This window comes from Lepus europaeus, chromosome 17 (genome assembly GCF_033115175.1).
Source record: "Lepus europaeus isolate LE1 chromosome 17, mLepTim1.pri, whole genome shotgun sequence".
Taxonomy (NCBI): Eukaryota; Metazoa; Chordata; class Mammalia; order Lagomorpha; family Leporidae; genus Lepus; species Lepus europaeus.
Genome location: NC_084843.1, coordinates 16,915,079 through 16,941,923, shown reverse-complemented (window position 1 = coordinate 16,941,923; position 26,845 = coordinate 16,915,079). Strand labels below are relative to the sequence as shown.

Genomic DNA, 26,845 nt, shown 5'->3' with positions numbered 1-26,845 from the left:
GGGGTTTCTAGGACTTCCATTTTGGAAAGGAGGGGTAGTCATTTCGGTGAGATTGTGGTCTGGCGGTTAGACCTTGTGACTGGAAGTCTCCGCCAAAGGGTTGGATTCTTACCAAGCTCTTCCCCCAACGCTTGAGTGGTGATGCGATCCACGGCGATGCTTCGGAACCACTGAACACACCTTCCTGCGCGAGTGTGTTGGGCTGTCTGGACGTCCCAGCTGGTGTGATTTTACAGGCTTTTAGCCTGCCATTCCCTGAGCCTGGGGTGGCTCACCACGGCCCACGAGCCAGAACAGGCTTGCCACTTGTTTCGTGTGGCCCGTGAGATAGAGGATTGACTGTTACTACTTGTAAAAGTTTGGGAAAAAATCAAGGGAAGATGATCTTTCGTGGCACAGGAAAGTTGTGTGAAATTGAGATTCCAGTCTTCACCATCGAGGTCCTACTGCTGCGAAGCCACAACACACGTGTGCATGCATTGGCTGCAGCTGCCTTTGGGTTCACAGCAGCAGCATAGAGGGATGAGGACCGAGAAAGTGTGTGGCACTTGCTCACTGGCGCTTCACAGGAGAAGCGGGCCAGCCTTGCCCCGAACACACAAAGGACAAACCCCCTCGCCTGCCCATCTGTGGCTGCAGTGAATGAGAGGACGAGCTGGGCGCCACGTGGGCGTTTTATCAAGGGTGTGAAGCTTCCTAGAAGCTGCGGCGGCGGCATCATCACCATCATCGTCATCATCACCATCACCATCGTCATCACTGTCTCCTGCGCACAGCCCTCAGCAGGAGCCCTAAGGAGGCAGGCTCAGCCGTGCCAGCTCAGTGTGGATGTGCAGAGCAGGCTGGCTCAGGACCCACTGGAGGAGGTGCTGACTGCTGCCCAAGCCATGTCCTGAAGGAGCCTTCGGATCTGCAGGGTCTTCCCCATTGGCCTTGACTTCTTCCTTGTCACTGGGGGAAATGGAAGAAGAGAGGAAATCAGCGATGCTCACCTTTTTCTCTTAGCTGACGATGTAGCAGGTCTTGCAGCTGCTTTGGGTTCTTTCAGGCCAGGAGTGTTGTATACATTTCGAGGCTTTGCCCACAGGTCGAGACGTGTCATAAAATATGATTGGGAGAGAAACCCTCGTGTGCTGTGATCAGAACATTATTATTAAACAAACGATGAAAATGCTCGTACCACTATGGTCTTGCTTTTTTATTAGAATACAAATCAAGGAGACTCCATTTCAACAGTTTTCAGTGCGGGAATTCCCACAGCCCTGTTTGATTGCAGTTTGTTGAAAAGTTTAATGTTTTTCTAGGCAATTCATAATTTGCACGTTGAGCAGCCTAAGAGGAAGAGAGCTGGAGTCCTGTGTGGTTGTTGTAGTGGGATGGTGGGAACCTCCCGCCTTCCTCAGAAGGGTGTGACACCAAGGTTGAACTGTTGGGAACACGGAGCGCCTTGCTCCAGCCCTTTTGTCAATTTGAGATGCGGCCTCGTTCAGGTCTTCCGTGAGGACCCAACCGAAGAGAATTTCCCGCTGCTTAATGTCTCCAGGAAGGAAAAGATTTTCCTCTGGGCTATAATAGTACCCAATTTCCTTTTTCTCCCCTTTATTTATTTATTTTCCCCATTCATGAGGGCCAATCGTCGATGAAGGAAGCTGGGAAACGCATCACTTGCAGAAAGCAGTTAATCACTTCCTTGAAACAATCTTCACGGAGTACTTGTTTCTCCAAAAGGAGTCTCGTGAGCCACGACGCCACTTAGGAATCGAGGGGCAGGCACGGATTTGGGAGTACCCAGCCGTTCCGTGGCATCAAATTGCACGGGGAAGGAGAGTTTGGGCTGTCACTGCGGAGTCCCTGCGAGTCGGCCAGGCTGGGGCTGTCTTCTTCCGCCATCTGGATTCAGTTAGCTCTCTCTGGGCAGTGGGGCCGAGTCTCATTTCCTCCTACCAGTAATGTTATATAGGCAGTGATCCTGGGCTGCCCTAACATAATTGAAAATTATGTGTATTGTAGGCTTGCAGCGCTGAAATGTAGGCCCATAAAAATATGTGGTGCAGGTAGCCTACGGAGATTGGATGTGGCACACAATGAAGCTTTTATGTAAAGTAAGAATTATAAGTCTCTGAATTAATATTGCATTATGGGCATGACAGTTCTTGGGTGGGGTCCTCGGGGCAGGTCTGTGACCTTTAGCAAAGCTTAAATGTCTTAGTTCTGTGGAGCTGGTTTTTGGGTGCAATCCAGTCAGTTTGCAGATGGCTAAAGATGGAAACTTGCTCCCTAGTCTGACTCCTCCTCCTCTCCCCCCCCCCCCCCCCCACTGAGGGCAGCATGCAGTACTGTTGTGGGTCCCCTCAGCTCAGCAGTTTTGTTCCCAAGTCTTTGTGAGATAGAGAGGTGAGTGTAGTGTTGTTGGCAGGTATCCGTTTTGGTTGACCTCAAGGATATGACTCTATTGAATGGTTTTGACCAATGCAGCCCATATGTTTATGTGGCAAGTGAGAATGGGAAGAAATCAGGGCAAGACAGGCAGAATGCATCTCCAGAGCCCTCTGGCATGGGCTACAGGGTTGAGAGAGACCTTGAAAACATTGACTTCAAATTGGGGTATATTGCCCCCAGAGCAGGCATTTGGCAATGATCTGGCTGTGACAATGACCGAGCGGTTCCTTCACAGGTCTGGGGGCCTGGAACCCTAGGATTCCTTACATGTTGGGGGCAGACCTCTACCTGCACCCCCATCCCAGGTAGGGGACAGCCCCCTCAAATCGCAGATGGAAAACTGGAAATGCTTAGAAGCAAAGGGATTTGATACAAGGTCTTGTGGCATCATCGACAGAGCCAGAACTAGTAAGCAGGCTTCTGGAAAAGTCCACTGTGCACTTTGGCAGGTGGCTCCTGGCTGGGATGTGCCAGCTTTGGGGATAACCGAGTTAATGAATTCACTGAGCAGCTGTATCTTGGAGGAGCTCGTGGTCTCGTCTGGCTGTGGATGGCTTGGACTCTTCTGTCTCTCAAAGGATTTGTGAAGACCCTTCTTTTTGGTCTTTTTTTCTTTCTACTAAAATCTTTCTGACTTATCAAGACTTATTCTGTACAGCCTTTCCCAGTTTGTTTTCTCAGAAATTCAGTCCTCTTTCTTGTCATTGCCTGGAATGAATCCCTGGGTCTCTGTTCATCTTTGCTGTACCCTGTTTCAGTGTTTGTGTGTGTGCGTGTATGTGTGTGTGCACGCGTGTGTGTGTACTCTCCCACACATAATCTTCTCAAGGGCAGGCATCTTTCCATCTCTATAACACTTAGCAAGAAGACTGTACACAAGGCAAAGTAAGTCTTTTGTTCATTGAGTGACATTTTCAGTAGAACTAATGTCAAGTTTTGCATTCATTTTGCTTTGGTTCTGAAATGATCGAAATGATTTTCTCATATGTCCTCCAATGATTGATGGATGCATTCATTAATCAGTTGGTTTTCGAGATGTGAAGGCTTGCATTGATGTCCTGATGAGCATTGTTTGGTTGTCTGAAATTTTTTTGAGTGAAACTGTTAAAATGTTCCTAATGAAGGTGAAAGCCTGGCTTTACTTACCTCTGTGACTAGGTAAGCCGCTGTGCCTCAATCTCCCTTTTCTGCAAAGTGGCAAGTTGAACCAATGGATTTTTCAAATCCCCCTGAAAGCCGATGAATCATTTTTGACAGAAGTAGCAGCCTTACCGCATGAATTCATTTCCTAGCTCAGAGAAGGCTGGGAGAGACATAGTTGCCTTTTACCTTTATTTTTATCCCTGTGGCAAACTTGTGCATATCTAAGAATTTTTCTGATCTTTAGAGATGAACATACAAATGGCATTGGGCTTTGGCTATGCCTCTGTTTACAAGTTTCTTGATTGGAGTGAGGGGTTCTGTGCTCACCTCACTACACACAGCATGGTATATATGTGCTCACTTTCTTTAAAGTGAGAGTGATGGGTGAGGATGAAGGAGTGGCAGAGTGGCATTTAGCTGAGTAGTTAAGACATGAGTTAAAACCTATCTGTCCTACCTTGGGGTACCTGAGTTTAGTTCCTTGTTCAGCTCTTGATTCCAGCTTCCTGTTAATGCAGCAGTGATTATTCAAGTAGTTGAGCTCCTGCTACCTATTGGGGGACCTTGATTGCGTTTTCAACTCCTGACTTTGGCTTGGTCCAGTCCCAGCCATTGTGGGCATGTAGGGGATGAACCAAGGATGGGAAGTCCGTGTGTTTCTCTCTCTTTCTCAATCTGTGTCTCTAGATAAGTAAATAAATAAAAATGAAAATCCTTGAAGACTAGATTTGGAATTGATGGTCTCCTAGGATACTTCTGGCTTGCAATTCATGTTGGCTTTCTCTATATGGGATAGCTCTGTGCTCCCTCCCCTCTTCCTTCCCCCACCCCCTCCCTGCTCCCCCTGAATAAAGTTATATTACTGCAATCATTTTATCTGAAGCCACGCTGTAGTTTGAATGCAAAAACAGAAGTATAGGTGCTAGTGACATCCACGTTCTGTATACAAGGGTACTTCAAAAGTTCAAGGAAAAATATAATTGAAAGTTCATTTTGGTCCAAAAAAATTTGCTATCTGTTTTTGTTTTTCATAATACTCATTTCCCTTGAGCTTTTTGAAGACCCCCTCATGTGCATGGATTCCAAATGTTTTTGCACCAACATAAGCTGATCTTTGAATTCTGTTTTTCACGAGCGTTTTTGAAGTGCCCTTGTATGGGCCTATTGAACTTGAACCCTAGGGAAGAACCTATCGGTGTGGCATGGTTTCCCTCATGTTACTTCTTGCATGCCTCTGAGTTTCTCGGGCTGTGACTGGTGCATCCGCTGTTCGGTGGGCAAGCTGTTCCAGTTTCTGTTCTGCATTCATTGTTTTCCATCGTCTCTCTGTTTTCTCCCCACAGTACCTGCAGATGAAATGGCCCTTGCTGGATGTCCAGGCAGGGGGCCTGCAGAGTAGACAGGCTCTCAAGGACGCCCGCTCGCCGTCGCCAGCTCACATTGTTGTAAGTAACCTCCCCAAGACCCCACTGCCTTCATTGGGGGGCCATGGAGAGGCCACTCCTTGGAAGACCCCTGGCCTGGTCTGTCAGTTTCTCTTTTTTCTTTTTCTTTTTTGGAATCCTTTTGGATATGGTTTATATCTAAAAGATAACTGGTTTTCTGCTGTCGGACCTCAGTGATTGTAATCTACCTGGAAATTTTACAAATTTCCTCTGTGGTGCTGGGTCAGAATCTAGCCTTGTGGGCTCCAGTTGGCAGGACACAATCACCAGGCTTTGGGAGAGACTAAAAATGTGGTCCGAGCAACATCAGTGAAGTATAGGTAGGGCGATGAGCTGGAGAGGAGAAAATTGGAAAACTCCCTGGTTTTGAGACTCTTCCACCCCTGCCCACACCACCCGCAGGAGGCGTATGCTTGTTGGAAAGTTGCATTCTGCTCCCATGTTACAGAACTTTGTTTGGGCTGGCTGATTGTAATCCTAGAGGGGAAATGAATTTAGGCTGAAATTACATTTAATCTATTTATCTGTGGCTTTGAAAGAGTGTGGGTTTGATATAGAAAACATTTGTTTTTATTACTAAGAGACTACAGCATAAAGTGTGTGTCTACATATATTTTTAATGCACTTTCTTAGGATTTTGTAGGCTCTGAAAGTGGAATTTATAAATTAACCTCTTGAGAAGATAACCCAGTCTTATTAGAATATTCTCTTCCCTATATTTGTATCATGAGCTGGACTTCATATTTTTGAAATTATTAATGGAAGTCATATTTTTATAATGATTTCATGACAGGTAGAATTATGCAAAGCAGGAAACAAATTCATGTATTTTTTATTTAAGTATCATAAAATGTTATCCATTAATATGTTTTGCTTCTGTGTTACTCACAATTTCTAAAAATTGTAAATTAATTTTCCTTAGTAGAAAAACCTTAAAATGCATTGTGTCACATTTCAGGCTAACTGCTCCCTCATTTTGTAGCTTGCTGTAATTGACTATATATCATTTAATGAGCTATGCCTCTGGTGCATATGGGTGTACATATCACAAAATAATTTATTTCCGTGAAAGCCCATCTTGAGTTATCATCTGTGAAAATACCTCATCCTCTCGTGGTAGAGAGATGGTTTAACATTTGCCAGAAGCTTCTTCCTGCCTCCAGCCCCATCCTAAAGATGGAGGCTCCTGTTATGTGTGCTTCCTGAGGTCTCGGGACATCAGGGCTAGAAGTGCATTTAGACCTCTGTAGACACAGCCTGTTCTCAGGAAAGGAAACAGGCCCAGAGATGCCGAAAGGACGCTGCCCAATGTCACACGCCGAGTTAGTGGCCAGAGCAAGGAGTGGATCCAGCTCTCCGCTCCCTCTGCGGGGCCTCGTGGCATGTTCTGTCCTACAGGAGGAAGCTTTGGTGGTGAGCCCAGTTTTGCTTGCTGTAAATGGGAGCCTCATTAGCGACAGTGACGCAGGTGTAAAGCAGTGGCTGGCTCGGGGTTCTCATGCAGGCTTCTCTTAGGAAAGTGAGTGCCCTATTTAAAAGAAAATTTTAAACCACATGCAAAGATTTAAAAACCCAACAAGTGTGACAGTTGTTGAGTCCTAGAGGGTAACATGTGAAAGCTTGTGTGGTTCACTTTTCTTGCCTCCCCAAATTTCCCAGTGTGGTCCAGGATTTGAAAAATATGTTTTTTTTTTTTTAATGTTTATTTATTTTCATCTACTTGAAAGGCAGAGAGGGAGAGATCGAGAGAGAGAGAGAGAGAGAGAGAGAGAGAGAGAGAGATCTTCCACCTGATGGTTCATTCCCCAAGTAGGCAGAGCTGGGGAGGCCAAAGCTGAGGAGCCTGGAACTCCATCCAGGTCTCCATGTGGGTGGCAGGGACCCAGTCACTCAAGTCATCATCGGCTGCCTCCCAGGGTATGTTACCTGGAGGCTGGATCTGCAACAGAGCAGCCTGGAAATCTGTCGCCCACCCCCATGTCCACGCTGCCCAGGGACCTTCCCGCATTTGGGTGGCTACAGGGAAAGGGGTTATCTTTTAAGCCTCTTGGAAACCTCTGTGCCTTTGAGTGCTGGGAGAAGATGCAATCCTAGAAGAGGTTCAGGGTGGAGCCAGCCCTTGGTGGTTGTGTAGTGCCTCCCAAGACCCCCTGCTCCAGCCTAAGCCCTAAGCACCTCATCTGCCCATGTAGAAATGAACAATCTGGGGAGATGGCAAAATAGTTTTTCCCAGAACCAGTGTGGATTTGGTGGAGAAGGGGAGGTGGGGCGCTCAGAGAGGGAACTTGGGTTCCTTTTCCTCTGCCCTTTCATCCCAGGCCTGTTTACCATAGCAACCACTGTGGAGCACACACACCGTGTTTTAGATAGAGACCTTTGTTCAAGGAGCCACCTCTGGCAACTGTAGTACAATCTTTTAGGCCTTCCGCCATGGTTGTGGGGACCTGGGGAATGGCTGTTGCAGGCCAATGGAGGGGTGGGCTATTTAAGGCAAGGAGAAGCAGAAGCCCTGGACAAGAGGGGACCTCACTGGGCGACAGGCTTCATGCTTGCTGTGGCAGCTGGATGGTGACTTTGGGTAGAAGAATCACCTGGTATTCGTAGGACGGGGAGTTACAGGGAGATGGGGAGAAAGGGTAGAAGAAAGGCGGGAGATGTCGCCTTCTTCATCCACACGATCACCTGTGGTTTTTTCACATTGAAGGTCCAGGTGCCAGTGATGACCGCCTTTGCACGGGACATAGGGCGATGTGACCCCAAAGCCAGCTGCATGTCAGCAGGGACAGAGGCCAGCATTTATACAGGGAGCTCTGTGAATTACAGCTCGTGTGTCCTTTGGATCTCGGTACAGTTCAGCCTTGGCCAGAGGGTCTGGTTTGTGTTCACATTTGATCACCAGTGGCTGACTTCCCTCTAGAGACACTTGAAGCGCTTCCTTGCTTTTTTTTTTGTTCCACGAAATAACAGCGTTGTCACATCACAATGTTTCTTTCACCAGACATGTTTCAAAATAATTGCCTAAGGACTGCTTCCTAATTTCTGCGAAGCCTGGATTTATTGTAACTTTCGGGCCAAGCTGTTTCATAAGTATTCTAATGTTTCACTTTGAAAATAGAAGCGGTCTCTGTGAGTAATCGTCAGAGGCTACAACACACTGATTGCTAAGAGGGTGACTTTCTCCAGGATCCGGCTGGGGCAGAATCCTAACTTTAAGCATTTTGTCAGGATATTTTAAGCTGATTGGATTTTTTTTTTCATGTGGTATGTGGGTTACCGCGTTATAAAACATTGATGAGTAGAATAAATGTTCTTCACCAGTAGAGTTCAATTTATCCAATAATATTTAAATTAAGAAACAAACCCTACAAATCTTAGTTCCTGTTATAACCTGGTGACTTCTCGGCTGCACTTAGAGGAGATAGGAGATCGTTCCCCAGGGATGAGGTCCTGATTGGCTACAAAATGGGAATCAGCCAGCCTCCCTCCCTCTTCTCCCTACAAATTCATTGACTTTGAAGTCTCAAAGACACTGGCCACAAGTTCCAAGGTCACCCCCACCCCACCCCAGTCCCATTTTGTGGTCATATAACTAGCTCATTTTTGTTTCTGTGCAGTATTTTGGAAAAAACTTTTTTAAAAAATTCTTTGTTTTTTATTTCCTCCTCTTATAAAACAAGTTTCAGGCAGTGTATGAGTCAGCCTGGGCTGACAGCCCTCCAGCGGCTGGTGAGCTGGGGGGTTAGGAGCTGCTCCCTGAATACCACCCCTGGTGTCTTTGCTATACAAAGACTTTCATTTAACTTCCTTTGTGCCCAGCAAAAAAAAAAAAAAAAAAAAAAAAAAAAAGATTCTGTACCCCAAATGGTGGTATTTTGGCGTAGTATGTATCTTACAAAACAGCAAACGGCTTCAAAAGTTCCTACAATTTTATCTTGGGGGTTTCCTTTTGAAGTGAATGTCGAGTTTTACCTGGGGTGGATTTCTAGTGGTGCTTGGTCCTGTGTGTTTTGTTGTGTAATGAGCTTGGAAGAGTGGGATGAGAAGGCAGACTGCACCCCGGGAACAAAGGCCGCCAGACCGTGCCCGCGTACTTTTTGGGTTGTTCCTGCTTAAATGCTGAAAGAGAGCGGGAGACTCTTCGGCAATCCTGCACGGTGGGCGGAACTTCAGACGGGTCTCCGCTGTTTGTGGCCAGCATTTCCGCGTCGGCCCAGAGGGCGGGATGGACCTTTGCTGCTTCTTCCTGAGGCGTCCAGAGGAGCTGGCTCACGGCTAATCAAAGACGGCTACCTCGTGAGCATCCTCCTTGTCTGAAATCGGGCCGTGTTTTGATGGTTGGTTTGTTGAACCTGGGTTGCATGTTCTCTGCCCCACTGGTGGTTCCTGGGACTCGGCTTGTGCTGGGACCCGGAGATGCTGGCAGCCCTGTGCCAGGTGCCGTGAGGGAACACAGGGCCCAGGAGGGTATGACCAGGCCTGTGTGGCTCCATGAGAAAGTGGCATTTAAAGTGGGATTTGAAGGGTCTGTTGGAGTTGTCCAGGAGAAGGAGTGGGGCATGAAGGAAAAGCACAGCTCAAGGTCTTAAAGGAGAGAGCTTGACCTTGAGAGAAGCAGCAGGCCAGGTAGGATGGCTTGACTTGGAGGAGGAGCCAGGGAGAGGTACCAGAGGCGGGATGCGGGGGAATCTGGCACTGTTGGGGCTTTGGCCTGGCCCGCTGGTGGCTTGGCTTGAGCAGCTGGCAGGGGATGGTGAAGGTGGACAGAGTTGCAGGGACAGCAGCGGAAGTTGCTGACAGCTGAGGGGTTGGTGTTGCAGGAGAGGGAGTGGGACGGAGGTGGTGGAGTGCCATTCTCTGAATGGAGATTGGTGCGGAAGAAGCAGGGTTAGGGTGGAAGAGTTGGCCTTTCAGTGCTTGCTGGCCTCTGAGCCGACCAGCTATGGATTCACTCACCGATCCCACAGGTGCTTGGTTTACGTGTGGGAGAAGGGGTCCTCGGCCCTGGGAGAAAGCAGAGCCTGAGACGGGTGACCATAAGCCCAGCCGGATGACTCCAGGGCTTCCTGTGGCGACCCTGGTTCTCGGTGCTTTCTCCACAGAGGATGCACCAGCCCCACCCTGCAGCACAGCATCTGCCCAGCTGTGGGAGTGGCGATGGGAGCAGAACAAGGCCCCCGGGCTCCCCAGCATGCCACCCTCCTGACCACCACGGAGATGGCTGCCGAAGACCCAGTGCTGCCAGCTGGGGAGCCCCTGGCCCTGCCTGGGTGCTGTGGGCGTGGCTTCCCCAAAAGTGTGCAAAGGTTGGGTGAGGATCCCGTTTCGGGATCTAAGCCTTGGGGTTTCTGCAAAGGATGACTGGCACATTGTGGGAAGGGAGAGCCTGCCCCATGGGGCAGTGACGTGTTTTCTGTATGTGTACCTGTATTGACTTATTTCTGTGTATCTGTGACCCATACAGGGTTTGCAGAACATGTGGTATGGGCTGAGTCAGAGCTTTTCTGTGCCACAGAGGGCGAGCTGTGAGCACTGGAGACCTGTTCTTAGAGCTAGGAGACCCTCCCAGGAAGAATCAGACAACTGGGTTCTCTTTTTGGGAGAAACAGGAGACCCCTGTTGTGGGAGAAGTGGTGCTTTGAAGGGGGTGGGTGTTGCCTGTCAGGCCCCCGAGAGTCCACGGTCAGTTTACAGAGCTGCCCTCTCCACCTGCCCATGGTGAGGAGTCCCGCAGTTCTTGAGGCCTGGACTCTTGGTGTGGCCGCTGACTGCCGTGGTGATAGAAGACCAAGAAGGCTGTATGGTCTCAGTCGTACGGTCCTAAGCCAGGAGCCCCACGCTGCTACCGGGTCTCCCACGTGGGTGCAGGCAGCCGGCAGATGAGAGTCAGACAGGCTTTCGGGGCCTTTCCCCGCTGTGTGGCAGCTGCCTCCTGTCCATGCTGTCTGGGGCGTCTCCTCCTGGTTGGCGAGGGCCCTTCTGAGAGGCCTGCCTATATGATCAGCTGAGATCTGTCCCCTTAGCACCCTCACTCCTTGATTGGTGCTTCACGGTGGAATTCTGTGTGTGCTTCAAGTTCAAGTTCTGTAAGTAGCTGTTCTGCTTGCCTCCCTCCAGCACTGTGTCTTCTTTCGGAATTATGCCCGGTTGGAATCCAAATCTTCAGCAACTGATTTCTTAAATCATTTCAGGGTGGGAATGGCTCATTTTTTTTTTTTTTTTTTAAGATTTATTTATTTATTTGAAAGGCTGAGCTCCAGAGAGGCAGAGAAAGAGAGAGAGGTCTTCCATCTGCTGGTTCACTCCCCAGATGGCAACAATGGCTGGAGCTGCACTGATCCTAAGCCAGGAGCCAAAAGCTTCTACCAGGTCTCCCACGTGGTGTGTAGGCACCCAAGGTCTTGGGCCATCTTCTGCTTTCCCAGGCCATAGGAGAGAGCTGGATTGGAAATGGAACAGCTGGGACTCGAACTGACACCCGTATGGATTACCTGTGCTGTAGGCCGGGGCTTTGACCCACTGTGCCACAGTGCCAGCCCCATAATTTTTGATGGAAACGTTCACCTCTAAAGTAAATGAAATGCATTTTTTTTTTTTTTTGATAAGTGGAGTTAGACAGTGAGAGAGAGAGAGAGACAGAGAGAAAGATCTTCCTTCCGTTGGATCACTCCCCAAATGGCCGCTACGGCCAGGAGCCAGGTGCTTCTTCCTGGTCTCCCATGCGGGTGCAGGGCCCAAGGATTTGGGCCATCCTCCGCTGCCTTCCTGGGCCACAGCAGAGAGCTGGACTGGAAGAGGAGCAACCGGGACAGAATCCGGCACCCCAACCGGGACTAGAACCCAGGGTGCTGGCGCCGTAGGCGGAGGATTAGCCTAGTGAGCCACAGCGCTGGCCATGAAATGCATTTTGAAATGTGGCTTTCCTCATTCATAAGCCTATGTCCGTGTAGAGTTTGGAAAGTAGGCCCTAATCTCAGCACTCACGAGATTACACGATGAATAATTTGGTGTGCTTCCTTCTAGACTTTCTCCTCTGAGCGTATTAATATTTATGTTTGTTTTTAAAAACATCCTTGAGCTCATAGTAGTGCTCAGTATTTCATCTTGTATTTATTTAAAATGAAAATTGCTGCAGTTAATAAGCACTTCCCCGTGTCATTAAAATTCTGAAGGCTTTTTAATGACCACATAACAGTGGGTAATATGATTATACCCCAATTTATTTAATCAGTGCCATATTGTCCACATTGTTGGCTTTGAGATGATCTCCTTTGTTTCTGCTCTTCTGAATAACCCTATGTGTGCATCTTGGTCTCTCCCTGTCTCTTCTATTGTTCTTTTGGAGTAGATTCCTAGGAGCAAAACCAAAAGACAACAAAGTTTTCAAAAGGTGGTTTTGCCACATAGCCACAAGGGTCTGGCCTGAAGGGTCCCCTGTAACTCTTGGCGGTGTGGGAGGGTCAGCCTTGCTGCCCTCAACAGTGGTTTTGATTTCTCCGGGGAGCTTAAGAAAGAGGAAGCCTGAGGCCTCCCTGGATCCCACCTTGCACTGGACCAGAGACCCAATCCATCCACCACCCAGGTCAGCCCCGGCAAAGCCCTCTGCCTACAGAGCAGCCAGATGAAGTACGGGTTTCCAGAGTGATTAGCAGGTTTTGAATTACAGAATTGTGCATACTCGTTTTAGGAAATTCACAGCCTAACTCCTAAGTGCTTTAGATACGCTGAAGTTCCTCTGGATGGTTTAGTACACTTAGGCCTGTTTTAGTGGTCTTGAGTTAGCGCTTTAAGTCTTAAATAGTTGCAGAGTTTTTTAGTTAGAGTGTCTCTATGACTTTTTTTTTTTTAAATCAAGAACAGCTAATATCATTTAAAAAAAAGATTTATTTATTTGAAAGTCAGAGTTAGGGAGAGAGAGAGAGAAAGAGCTTCCCTTTGTGGTTCACTGGCCAAATGACCACAACGGCCGAAACAGGGCAGATCCCCAACGTGGGTCAGGGGCCATCTACAGCTACTTTCTCAAGCGCATTAGCAGGGAGTGGAGCAGCTGGGACTTGAACTGGCACCCATATGGGATGCCGACGGTGCAGATGTGGCCTAACTTGCATTGCTACAGTGCCGGCCCCAGAGTGCCTCCATTTCAATGACATCTTATTGGACAAAGATTATTTTTAAAAACAACTGTAAAAATTCACTTTGAGACAGAGAGAGATCTCCCTTCCACTGGTTCATTCCTTAAATGCCCACGACAGCTGGGGTTGGGCTAGGCCTAAGCCCCAGGAGCCTGGAACTCCATCTAGTGGACCCGAGTCCTGGAGCCATCTCCTGCTGCCTCCCAGGGTGCATTAGAGAGGAACTCAAATCAGGAACAGGCCGAGACTGCGTCGCGGGCACTTTGATGTGGGATGCAGGTGTTCTGTGTTCTAGGTCAAGTGCTGCCCCCACACCTGCCCCCACCTCCCGTAAGATATTACTTGGTTGGTGCTGTAGGTGAGCTTGATTGGGGATATATGATCCTGGATTATGTTTCCGGGAAAACTATACCCGCTTTTGAAAGCTATCACTGTTCCTTGTGTTTAAGGTCAGCTCGCAGTAAATGCTGGGAGGGCTGGTAGCCTCAGATCAACTCTACCCAATCTCAGTGCGGAATCCTGTTGTGCTTGGGGGAAGAAAAGTCTTTTGACAGCTGTGGGCTAGCGTTTCCTGACATTTGTTTCACTGAGTGTTAATGAGGTTACTGGAAAAAAGCGTTCTGTGCTGAAAGAGGCTTGGGGCAGCTCTGGCTTCTGCAGGGGAGTGTCTCTTGTGCAGGGGCTCCTAACTCTGCAGAGGCTTTGGCGCCCGTTCCTGGGGGAGGACTTTGCAGAGCGACTCCTGCAGACTCTGCTCCAGGACCGACAAGGTTGGGACATACTCGGGAAAGTTGTTTTTGTTTCAGCACCTGCTCTGTTTACCCAGCGTGGGAGCCTGTTTTAAATTAACATGAATCTACTTAGAGCTAAACTCATGGTTTTGACCATGTTTATCTTTCCAGTAAATAAAACAAAAGTGTTCCTTTGGCTCGCAGCCGATCCTGCTTGTCATTTCTTGTCTTGCTGATTAACTATGTTTGGGGGCTTGTTTCTCCAACCAGATTGTAAGTTTCTTGCAGCCAGGAGCCCCCTGGTTTATTTCTTTGCATGTGGCTTCTTCCCCCTCCCCCTTTACTATGGTGCTGGGTTAATTAAGCAGAAAACCAGTTTCTGGTGAGGGACTGGAGTTGATTTACTCTGGAATGAGTGTGACTTCATCCTTGTCTTGGTTAACATGAGAGCTTGTACATGCCTCTTCTCTCTACCTGATGTGGTAGCATGTTTTAGAAAAACATCATTTTGGGTTGTGACACTCTGCATGGCTTGCCAGTACTTTGATGAACTGCCCTTATACATTCCAGCCCAGAGCAGGGCATATGTCAGTGCTGCTGCTGTGTTTATGTGGAATGTGGTTACATAAAAAGTCTCGGAAAGTCAAGCTGTGGGGTTTCGGTCCCTGTCCAGTCTTGGTTTAAGCCTGCTTGTTCTTTAGGAGCCCTGGAATGTTCAGCTGGGAAGTTCAAGGCTTGATGATGTGTCTTGGAGCATATGAATGTATTTTGTGATTGGTCTGTTCAGGCTGGCAGATCTTCATCTCTCTTAATAAATCAATACAGAAGTAGAAAACAACTGGGTTTTAGGATTGTCCCTTGGGTGTGCTGGGGATAACGAGGGAAGGACCTACAGGGTTAGGCTGGGGAAGGGAACTGTTACACCCCGTTTGCATGTAGGATTGTGAAATTCAATGAGTTAGCCGAGAAGCCGGAATCTCCAGGCAAGGATGCTGGCATTGCAACAGTCATCCAGGTCTTCGCCCCAACCCCACACCCTCCCTTCAGTGCCAGGGTCAGCCTCCATTTGGGTGCCAAATAGAAGATGAGCAGAGCCAGGACCAAACTCTGTTTTTCCACATCCTCCCGCCTCTGAAGCTCTGCCTTGTCCTCAGGATCTCAGTAGGGATCAGCAACACTCAACAGTTCATGCTGGCTCCTGTTGCCCTCTGACTCCCCACGTCCCACCCACAAGCCCATCCCATGGGCCCCTGACCACTGCCCATCTCCTTCCATCCCGCCTTTGTAACCTCCCGGCGTCCATCCCTATCCCCGTGGAGCATTCCCACGCCGAGGCGCGCTCCTAAAGCCCTCGGCAGAGCCTATCACCACACTTCCACGGAAGATCGGAGGGCAAATTCTGTCTCTGCCAAGAGGCCCAGAGCAGCCTGCTCGGAAGGCGAGGCTGTGAGATTCAAGTGCTCAGAGCGGAGGGCGTGCAGGTGGGGAGAATGCAGGCCCTGGCCTCGCCCAGAGGGTTGTGTTGTGCTGGTGCCGCGGGAGTGCACCCGTGCTGAGGGAGTCTTGTTCAGCAAATTCTTGCGTGGGCAGCAGGATGCGGCTGCTCTCTTGCTCATCATACCCTACGTGGGACCCTGGTACAGGCCGCCCGCCAGCGTGAGGCTGCTTAGCTCCAGGCACCGTGATGCAGTCTGTTTCCTGGCCCCAGCCTGGGCAGTGAGTGGGTCAGGGCAGTGAGTAAATCCACCACTGAGACCGCTTGGTGGGCGTGAATGAGGCGGGGTCATACTGTGTGCAAGCACAGAGGGAGTAAAAGCCTCCTGCTCTCCCTGCGCCCAGGCACACACTGCCCAGTGCTCTCCCAGGGACCCCATCTGTGTCGCCCAGGTGCTGGGTGAAGGAGACATCAGGCGTCCACAGCCTGGGTGCTGCCTAGCCCAGGGCCCATGGCCACCACACAGGAGGCGGGGGCTCCATTAGGAAGAGCCATCTTCGGGCTCATCTTGGACTCTTCCTCTCCTCTGTGAAATTAGACTCAGCTGAAGGACACAGGAGCAAGTCTAGGAGAGGTGTTTTTCCCCAGCCTTCTCAGACTCCCGATGGGTAGAGGTGGGAAATGGGATCCGACGGCAGTGTTTCAACGGCAGCAGGGGCCTTGGCTCTGTAGAACACCTTCTCGGGCAGCCTTTGGGGAGATTCCATCGGAACTCGGCAAAAACTTCTCTTGAGGAGGAGGAGAAAAGAGGTGGCGGCCCGTCAGCCTGAGCCCGTAAGTGAAGGAGTGTTTGAATTCCAGAATCGCAGTGTCTAGGGCAGACATAGTCTATGGCCGCATAGGTAAGAGACCCATAGATGCTGTTTCCTTTGCTTGGCGCTCGTCCTTCTGTGCTGCCTCAAGCCTCGTCCCATGGCACTTGCACAGGGGTTTGCTTGCTTCAGCCTTCTTATAGGCTTTCTTCTCTTTCCTCCCCGCCCGCCCTCCCTCCCTTCCTTTCTTAAGATTTATTTATCTATGTTGAAAGTCAGAATCACAGAGAGAGAGAGAGAGAGAGAGAGACTGACTTTCTTCCATCCTCTGGTTCACTCCCCCAATAGCTGCAATGGCCAGTGCTGGGCCAGGCAGGAGCCGGGAGCATCATTCAGGATTCAGGTCTCCCATGAGGGTGCAGGAGCCCAAGCACTTGGGCTTTCTTTCACTGGTTTCCCAGACGCATTAACAAGGAGCTGGATCAGAAGTGAAGCAGCCAGGACTTGAACTGGTGCCCATATGGGATGCTGGCATTGTAGGTGGTGGCTTTACCTATTGTGCCACAACACTGGTCCCTAGGCTTTTTTCTTAAATTATGAAGTCGTTTTCAGTCATTAGGAATAACAACCACATGCCAAGCTTCCAGCATAAGAAATGAAGCATTGGAAGTAGACAGGGTTCTGAAGATGGTGATGATCTCTCTACACCATTCCTTTGGTGCGGCAGGTGGATCGCGCTTTGTCTCTTCCCCTGGGTTTGGGAATGCATGTGAGTGGGCCCTGGGCGGGTGTGTGATCTGCATGGGTGTCCACTCTGCAGAGTCTAAATTGGTGGCTCTTTGCAGCTGCCTTCATACATGTGTACAGGCTTGTATGCACACATGTACAAAGCCTGCTCAGTGAGGACTCTCATTTGCAGAAGATTAAATTGGGTGTTGGGGGGGAATCCCATGTAGGCAGCTCCAATCCAGGAAGGAGGCCAGTACCTTAACTCATCAGAGATGGTTGTGTGTCACAGCCAAAGGAGTCCTGAGAAGCAGAACCTGCCAAGCCTCGGGTTTAGAATGAAAAGGGAGTTGTTTCATTTGTGAAATGTGAACTCTTTGGTTTGTTTCTTGGAGCAGGAGCTGATTGTCCTGCCACTGTGTCAGTCGGGCACTACTTGAACCCAACACGCTTGCCTTGTTGAAGTCCAAGGAGATTTGTGTTGGTCCAATTTGCTTTCAGAGGGAGGCGCGTCACACAATCCCTCCTGGAAACGCCTTATGGGGGAGGCTGATGTGAACAAAGGCGTTTTCGCCATCTGCTTCTGTGGTCACGGGGAATTCTGAAAATGATCTTTAGGTATTTTCATGAAATTCCTGTTTTTGTATTTTTGCTTTCTCAGAGTTTTCTTTTCTGGCTCCTACTTAACATACTGCTTTTCACTCCAAAATTCTTACTTTTTGTTCCATGGGATAGGTAAAGAAGCCCAGGTAATTAATTGTATTAAATTCTGCCTGATGAGCTGAAAAATATCCCGATAATGTAATGACACAGATAAGGAGGGGCCGCTCCAGCTGTCTTCTCAATGTGCCTGTAAACACATACTCCCACTGCCTTCGAAGCGTTATTTTCTTTATTATTATTATTATTATTATTTATTTGACAGGTAGAGTTATAGACAGAGAGACAGAGAGAGAAAGCTCTTCCTTCCATTGTTTCACTCCCCTAATGGCTGCTATGGCTGGTGCTGCGCCTATCTGAAGCTAGGGGCCAGGTGCTTCCTCCTGGTCTCCCATGCGGGTGCAGGGACCCAAGCACTTGGGCCATCCTCCGCTGCCCTCCTGGGCCACAGCAGAGAGCTGGACTGGAAAAGAGGCAACCGGGACAGAATCTGGCGCCCCAACTGGGACTAGAACCCCGGGTGCTGATGCCGCAGGCGGAGGATTAGCCAAGTGAGCCACAGCGCCAGCCGAAGCCTTATTTTCTTATCATGGAAATTGGTGGCAACTTGAGCATCACAATTCTCAATTCTGTGTGACTTATTAATACGCCTCTACTATTTTTTTCTAAAACACCTATACATTCTGGAAAGATCCGGTAACTCCAAAAGGCTAGAGCAGTTTTATTTGAGCTGAGTTCAGTGTTCGTACCCAGATGGTAGGCTGAGTAGAGTCTGCTTGGAGCAGTGTGTTGAGAAGGAATCTGAGGACTTAAATGGCAGGGCTGCTAGGGAAGAGACTTGGATGCATTGGTAGATTAATATCTGCTGCGTCGGATGGAAGAGACAGGGACGGCGGAGGCGTCACAGCTGTCACACGTGCTGTGCGTCTGCTTTCAGTGATCTGCCTTTTTGGGAACGTGTCAGGAATGGGGCTCCCTGCAGCAGAGCCCCACCAGCTGGCCCTGAAGATGTCATGGTAAAAAGAAGTCTTTCCAGGGTCTGACTTCTGGTAGATGAAAGGATGGGCACCAGGAATGGGTGTGGCCAAGGAGGTGAAGCTGGGCTTAGGAGCTGGGCTGGCTTAGGAGCCTCGCCTTGTCCCACTCCTCCTCCTGCAGCTACGTTGTCTCTCTGCCTGTGCCGGGTGTGACCTGGGGACATGGCATTTGGGCCAGGTGGGATGCATAGAGACAGCTCACCCGTGAGTGCTTCCGGTGCACACTGTTGTATTTCTGACAGTTACAAAAACAGGACTTCAGGAGTGGTCTCCACATTTCTCCTTTCCTACCACCCTGGTGTTAAAAATGGCTAGCTGAGGGATAGGTGTGGGACATAGCTATTAAGGTGCCACTTGGGGTACCTGCATCCCCGTATCATAGTGCCTGGAGCTGATTCCTGCCTTCACTTTCTTTCTTTTCAGATTTATTTATTTATTTGACAGGCAGAGTTACAGACAGACAGGGAAAGAGATCTTCCATCCGCTGGTTCACTCCCCAAATGGTCACAACGGCCAGAGCTGAGCCTATCAGAAAGCCGGGAGCCAGGAGCTTCTTCGGGGTCTCCCACATGGGTGCAGGGGCCCAAGGACTTCCGCTATCCTCTGCTGCTTTGTGAGGCTCAATAGCAGGGAACTGTATCAGAAGTAGAGCAGCCAGGAACCCAACCGGCACCCATATTGGATGCTGGCACCACAGGTGGCAGCTTTACCTGCTATACCATAGTTCTGGCCCCCTGCCTTCACTTTTTCTTTTTTTAAAAAGATTTATTTATTTACTTGAAGGTCAGAGTTACACAGAGAGAGAAGGAGAGACAGAGAGAGAGAGTTCTTCCATCTGCTTCCAACTCCCCAGTTGCCCCAATGGCTGGAGCTGTGCCGACCCGAAGCCAGGAGCTTCTTCTGGATCTCCCATGCGAGTACAGGGGCCCAAGGACCTGGGCCATCTTCTACTGCTTTCCCAGGCCATAACAGAGTTGAATTGGAAGAGGAGCAGCCGGGACCCGAACTAGCACCCATATGGGATGTTGGCACTACATGTGGAGGCTTTACCCGCTACGCCACTGCGCTGGTCCCTGCTTTCATTTCTTTTTTTAAAATTTAAAAAAAATTTTTTTTTGCAAGGTAGAGTTAGTAAAAGAGACAGAGAGAGAGAGAGAGAGTTATAGACAGTCAGAGAGAGAGAGAGAAAGGTCTTCCTTCCGTTGGTTCACTCCCCTAATGGCCAAAATAGCCTGCGCTACACCGATCCAAAGCCAGGAGCCAGGTACTTCCTCCTGGTCTCCCATGCGGGCACAGGGACCCAATCACTTGGGCCATCCTCCACTGCCCTCCCGGGCCACAGTGGAGAGTTGGACTAGAAGAGGAGCAACCAGGACTAGTACCCGGCGCCCAACCGGGACTAGAACCCTGGGTGCTGGCGCCACAGGCGGAGGATTAGCCAAGTGAGCCATGGCACCGGCCCTCTGCCTTCACTTTTAATTCTGCTTCCTACTAATGCAGATCCTGGGAGGCAGCAGGTGATGGCTAGAGTGCTTGGGCCCCTGCCACCCCTAAAGGATACCCAGATGGAGTTCATGGCTCCTGACCCAGTCCTGATGACTTCAGGCATTTGAGTAGTGAACCAACTGATAGAAGATCTCTCTCCCTCTCTGTCTCTCTGCCTTTCAAATAAAATGAAAACAGATAGTTTCCTTTCAACAATAGCTGCATAACAAAAATCAACATGTTGCTGAAGAAGGTGATAACTTTAATGTAATCTAGACTTTTGTACAGCAGGGTAGGGTTCTTTCTTTGTTTAAATACAAACCAACCTTCCTAACCTGTTGGTATTCGGTGCGTACTCATGGCTGGCGCCCTGTTTGATTGATGCTTGTGAGTTCCAGCCTGATGCGAGACTCAAGCCCTGCTCTCACGCCAGTGGTCTCGCAGTTGGGTCTGAGAACACGATTTGAAAAATAAAACCCACGGAGAGGGAGTAAGGCCAGGGGTGAGCTAGTGCGTGTTTGGACGTCTGTGTGGAATAAGTGAGTGGGCAGAGAGGACATTTGTCAGGGAGTGGAGGGCGGGCCATTGGCTGCGGGAAGTGGGCTGGGGCTCCAGGGGTGGCCAGCGCCGTGCATGGAGGCCAGCGGAGTTGGGCTTGGCAGAGTGCCCCAGTGTCTGGATGCCTATGTGAATTTCCTCCAGAGGTTTTCAGTTGGCAAAGCTGACCCTGCTGGATGTGGAGCAAGGGTGTGGTTCGTCGGGATCCTGCTGGGCTCCGGCCTGTAATACCGGGGGTCAGAACAGAAGTCAAAGGAAAGGTCTGGGGGCTTCTTGTCGTGCACTGTCTTGGAGCCTCAGTGGCCATAGGGTTGCCCACTGCACACCACAGCTTTGTTTTCCTCGTGCCGGCTCTCATGTGTGGGTTTTCCCTTTGGTGTTAGACTCCATCCCAGAATCCCCGTGTCCAAAGGGAACATTGGTTTTCATGGTGGAGGGTGGAGAGATGAAAGCAGAAGACCAGGACAATACTGGACGTTCACCGAGCATGCACTTAGCTCCAAGCACTTTTCTAAGTAATTGATGCAGTTGTCAGGGTTTGTCCTCTCAGCACCCTGTGAGGTTCTCTCCCATTTTATAGATGAGGACACTGAGATGTAGTGCAGGAGAAATGGTGTATGCAAGGTCACGTGGCCGGTGAGTGGCAAGCTGGAGTTAGAGCACACACACAACCAGAGAGGGGCAGGTTTCTGGACAACAGACCAGGCTGGTGCCAGGCAGGCCACACTGGGACCCTGGAGATTCCTTCCTTCCTGATACTGTGAGTTCCTATGGAGGAAATGAGGCTTCATGGTTTCCTGGGAGCAAAAGATAGGAGCTCCTGGTAAGAGGAAGGAGCCAGCAGAGGGAACTTTGCATCACTGTGAGCCTTCCGTTCATGCCGGATCCCAACCCCGAGCAGATGCCGGAGTATATCTGAGCATCTGTGGGTAGACTGACAAGTCTGCGGGAAGTTACATTGGATGAGAAGGCTTTTATATTTTTCTGAAATCACCAGCCACTTAGTGCTATGTATACTCATTCTCTAATCCCTCTTTATGTACATCTGGATCTTTAAGCGTTGAGGCTTTCCAAGATGCTGGGCAGTCCCTCCAAGTAGTTTTGGTGAGAGAGGTTCCAGGTGGGATTGTCTGTTTTTGGTGTCTGTTCTGATTGTTTCCTGGATTCTGCAGGATGTGCATGACATGACTGCTTCCTAGCCTTTTTTTTTTTTTTAAAGATTTATTTATTTGAAAGGCAGAGAGAGACAGACAGGCAGGCACTTCCATCCTATGGTTCACTCCCCAAATGCCCACTACAGCTGGGACTGTGCCACGCTGAAGCCAGGCTCCAAAAGCTCCATCTAGGTCTCCCATGTGAGTGGCAGGAACCCAGGTACTTGAGCCATCTCTTGCTGCCTCCCCGGGGCATTAGCAGGAAGCTGGATTCAAAGTATTGAATGGCTAGGACTTGAACAAGACACATCCCAAGCGGTAGTTTAACCTGTTGTGCTGTGATGTCCACCCCTGTGAGCTCTTTAAAAAATTAAAACAAAAATTACAGAAAAGTGCCAAGGATACCATTAGCAAATGTGCTCACGTGCCAGCTACCTAAAATAACAATTATTAGGCCTCCCCATGGCCTGCTTCAAACAACAAAACCAAGCCCCTGTTCCCTTCGCTTGTCTGTCATCTTTGTTCCCAGACATTTAATACTATCGAATCCAGTGTCTGCCAAGTTCAGCTTTTCATACTTTTTCACATATAGGTGTCAATATACTAAACTGTGATCAGTGTTAGTGGTTTTTCAAGTTCATGGCCGTTGGTTTACTTTTTGCATAATATTCTACCACTTGCTTTTCTTATCCAGCACTGCAAAAGAATGTGATCCTTGTCGTACACTTAAATTCTGTTTCCCTATTTTAGCTGTTGTGTAGTATTCCATTGTACAAATATATTACAGGTTTCCATTTCTGTGTTGATGCTTGCAGTTACTGCTTTCTAAAGATTTATTTATTTATTTGAAAGTCAGAGTTACACAGAGAAGGAGAGGCAGAGAGAGAGAGAGAGAGAGAGCGAGAGAGAGAGGTCTTCCATCCACTGGCTCACTCCCCAGTTGGCCACAGTGGCTGGAGCTGCACCGATCTGAGGCCAGGAGCCAGGAGCCAGGAGCTTCTTCCGGGTCTCCAATGCAGGTGCAGGGGCCCAAGCACTTGGGCCATCTTTCACTGCTTTCCCAGGCCATAGCAGAGAGCTGGATCAGAAGTGGAGCAGCTGGGACTTGGACTGGTGCCCATATGGGATGCAGGCACTGCAGGTGGCAGCTTTACCCCCTGTGCCACAGCACTGGCCCCTACAGTTATGTATTTATTTTTTTTAAGACTACACACTGTGCCACAACAACCATCCCTGGGCAGGCGTACATAGGTACGTGCATAAGAGTTTTTGGAGGCCTTTTCTGAGCTGGAGGAATCCGGGGGGAACAGGTTTGCTGGATTTTAGTCTTCACGTGGTGTTCAGAGGATTGCATCAGTGCCATCCCCGGTGTAGATCTTTCTCCATAATCTCACCAACACTTACAGATCTTGCCAGATGGAACATTTTTGTCATGGACAAGTACTGCCACCTACATTGCATTTCTTTGGTGACTCCTTGAACTGGAGCTTCTTGCTAGGTTTGTTGTCTCTGTGGCTCGTCTACTGTAATCCCTTCTTTATTTTACAGAGACACTTCCACCGTATTGATTCCTAGGAACTGTTTGTATACACTGGAGACTCAGTTGTATGTTTTGGAAATGCTTTCTGCCAGTCCGTCATGGTTTGAAACTTTATTTAGATGGATTTTTAAATGTTGAAAAGACGTTTTCTGTTTGAATACACCGGAAGCAGTCACTGTTTTCCTCTATGCTTTCCTTTTGTGCCTATTCTGAGGAGCTGCAAATCTGCTAACAGTCGTGCAGGAACTCTGATTCTGATGGGGCGAGCGATCTGCTTCTCTGAGAGCCACATCTAAAAAATCGGTCTTTCCTTTTGTAGGAGTCTAAGCCAGGTGGTTGGTTTTAAACTGGGCCTGAAGCATGACTGGGAACGGTTCACTTAGAACAAGCTGCGGAAACATTCTGGAAAATCTGCAGTGTGTAGCTATTGGTCACGTTTGGACAACAGGCCGAGCCCCCGACACTGCTGTATTTTATCTCGTCAGCCTTCCCAGCAGTCCCTCTTGAAGTTGCTGATTTTTATCCCTATTTTAGAGATAAGAAAGCCCCAGCTTAAGAAGTTAGGTAACTTACAGGGCCAGTGGTTAGAGCCAAGATTCCAGTCCGGATCTTCCTGACCACAAAGGCCATGTGTTTCACACTGCAGCCCATCACCTGCTTCCAGGTCACCTGGAACTGGAGTCCCCACATGTTCTGTGCTAAGGGAGGAGGGGCCAGGAGGTGGGCAGGGCCTGAGACTCCTCTCCTAGAAATGGAAAACCCATGCGGAAGAGGGCAGTTCGAAAGAAATACTTCCACATTTCACGTAACTGAATGCCCAAGTCATTGTATCTGCAGGTCTGATGCTCAGTAATCACCCTCCCACCGTGGCTTGGGGTGGGGTGGGGGGCGGGGGAAGACAAGGCGTCTGGGAAGCTGGTTTTGCCTAAGGAATTACATTCCAGGGGACTCCGAGGATTTAGGTAACCACAAAAGCCATTTATTTCGAGTACACTGTGATTTCTACCACTTTGATCCCTAATCCATAGCATAATTAATAAATGAAATGTGCTGTAGCACGGGTTTTTTACAAAGTGTACTTTAAAAATGGCTTTTGGTCTGCCACGATTCATTTGCCACTCGGCAAAGCATCATCACTTGAGATGGGCAGGCCAGGAGAGGATGTGTGGGTAGCTGGTGAGCATGGCTGTGGCTGGGGGCGTGGCTCCCACCGGGACCTTCCCACTGTTCTCTGCACTCTGTGTCCAGGACTCCGGGAGGTGTGGCAGCACAGAGCCCAGGCCCGCAGTGTCCTCGGCTGTCTGGATGTCAGAAGACTCACCGACGGCTCCGAACCCACGCAGAGTGCTGGATTTGTCTGGGCCCCTCCCCATCAGCTGCAGAAGGGGGTTGTGCAGCCTGGATGGCCTCAGAGAGCTTACTGGCTGCCCCACCGAAGAGCTGGCCGTTTGTCTTGGGTTTCCTTCTCTCTCTCTCCTGTCCCACCCTCCCAGCAAAAATCTGGTGATTACCATGAGGAGACGAGCTGGGAAAATGATGACAGTAGGCAAGAAAGGATTCTTGTTCTCATGAAGTTGCTAGTCTATAGGGTAGGGGAAACAATGGAATATAGAGACCCAAACCAGGAAACCAATGAATAATGGGAAGCTAGCACGTGAAAAAATTACCAAAATAAACAGCACCATGATTGCGTGCCTTGTGTGCCAGGTTCCACGTGCATTCCACTCTGATCCTTGAGAGTGTCTGTGGTCTCATTCGCACTTCACAGATGGGAGACTGAAGCCCAGAGAGAAAGGAGATGCCTTCTTCGTAAGCAGGAAGTCAGACGTGTGCAGTGTTGGTTTGGTTAGTAGCCAAGGTCTCATTTCCTGTGCTCTGTTTCCGCCGACAAAGGTAATTTCGGATCCTGATAGGAGCCACAGGAAAGTGAAGTGGGGCCGTGGGGCCCAGAGGGATGACGGTCAGGGAGGGTCTCCTGGGAAGTGAGTGAGATCCATATGTGGGCAGTGCTGGAGCTGAGGTGCTCACCCAGGGGGACACTTGCGGAGCCCATGGAAGCCTCTGGCAGGACGCAGTTCTTGCACGTAGGGGCTGGTAAGGGCTGTGGATGTTCCAGTCTTACACTGGCCCCTTGAGATTCTGTCTGTCTTCAGGAAGAACTTCTGACTGCCCAGCCGGGCTTCCTTCTAGCCTGCAGCGGAGGACGGCTTGCTGCATTCAGATACATCCCGAAAGTCCCGCAATGTGTTCCAGACTCTGATGACCCCCCTGGGGGTGGGTGGGCAAGGAGGGCCCTTGGAGCCCAGGTGAAAAGGGGGCGGGAGTCCTAGATGGGCGCGCCATGCAATTTTTGGAGCGAGCAAAAGAGGGAAAAGAAAGGTGTTAGCTGGTTGGTTGGAAAAAGTAGCTTTATGTAGAATTTTGGTAGTGTCCCCGAGGGCAGCATGGACTTCACTCTGGGGTGCTCTGGGTGACCAACAGCTGGGCCCCAGGCTTCTGCTTACTGGTCTTTTTACTTACTAGTTTTTAAGTAAAAAGGGCGGGCTGTGCCTCCAATTTGAGGAGTAAGGGGGACAAGGGTGGGTTGGGCTGTGAGCCATGTGGTTCTCCAGTGTCCTGTTCTTTGTTTAAAGCTTCAAGTTTTGGGTAGGAGCAGAGGAGAGGAAGAGAGGGAGGGAGGGAGGGAGAGAGAGAGAGAGAGGGAGGGAGGGAGGGAGGGAGGGAGGGAGGGAGAGAGGGAGAGAGGGAGAGATGCTTTCACAGGCAGAGAGTGTTGGTTTGTTAGGAAGCAGCCAGGGAGCTGCTGCATTTCCTCCCCAACAAATGCAGGCACAGAGCCTCTCGCTCCTGAGCTCCTAGATCCTGGTCTGCTTCACGCCCACTCCGCAAACAGGAAATGCAGCTCCGTGCCGCCTGTGCGTTCCAGAGGCATGGAGGGCCATGAGCAGGGCCTCAGACCTCGAAGATCACTGATGACACAAACAGTGGTTTGTGTTTATGGGGGGGGGGGGGACGGTGGAGGAAAGGAAGTTGGGATGGGGGAGGGAGCTTTGGGTTGTAATTTGTACTATTTGTCAGGTCCTAGCATGGTTGGGAGGGAAAATATTGATGTGCCCTTTTTTGTTTTTGAACCTGAAGTTTGGGTTTTTCGGATGCATCTGTGGATTTTGAAATGCCTCCCAAGCACCAGTGTTGGGGCGTTGTGTCGCCGTGGCCTGCCTGCGATGCAAGGGACTATTTTCAAGATGCCATAAAAACGCAGCTTTCAAGGCTGGGCCACTTGTTTGGGTCCTCCTCCCACCCCCCACCCTTTTTGGCTAAACCACCCAAACATTGGTATTCAAAAATATTTTGTTACTTTTCTTGGCAACGTGTTCCAAGAAGGGATTGCAACACGGGTCTCAGAGTTAGGAGGCAACTTTCTGGCGAGCTGGCGGGGGTGGGGAAGGGTTGGAGTTTGAATCAAAAACAGACACCGAAGCTTTAATAAAATAAATGAAGCGGAGCCCTTTCAGCTCACGGCGGCCCATGTTGGTGCGGGTCAGGATTTA

At 49.6% G+C, this 26,845-nt stretch overlaps 1 protein-coding gene across 35 annotated transcripts in view; it reads left to right on the top strand.

Annotated features, from left to right (window-relative positions):
- Positions 1 to 26,845, top strand: part of TCF7L2 (transcription factor 7 like 2) — a 195,772-nt gene that overhangs the window by 70,712 nt on the left and 98,215 nt on the right. For all 35 annotated transcript variants that reach the window (XM_062214955.1, XM_062214965.1, XM_062214964.1 and 32 more), the window contains one exon: positions 4,926 to 5,027. In XM_062214955.1, the coding sequence (XP_062070939.1) occupies positions 4,926 to 5,027 (102 nt within the window). The remainder of the gene's footprint in view (positions 1 to 4,925; positions 5,028 to 26,845) is intronic.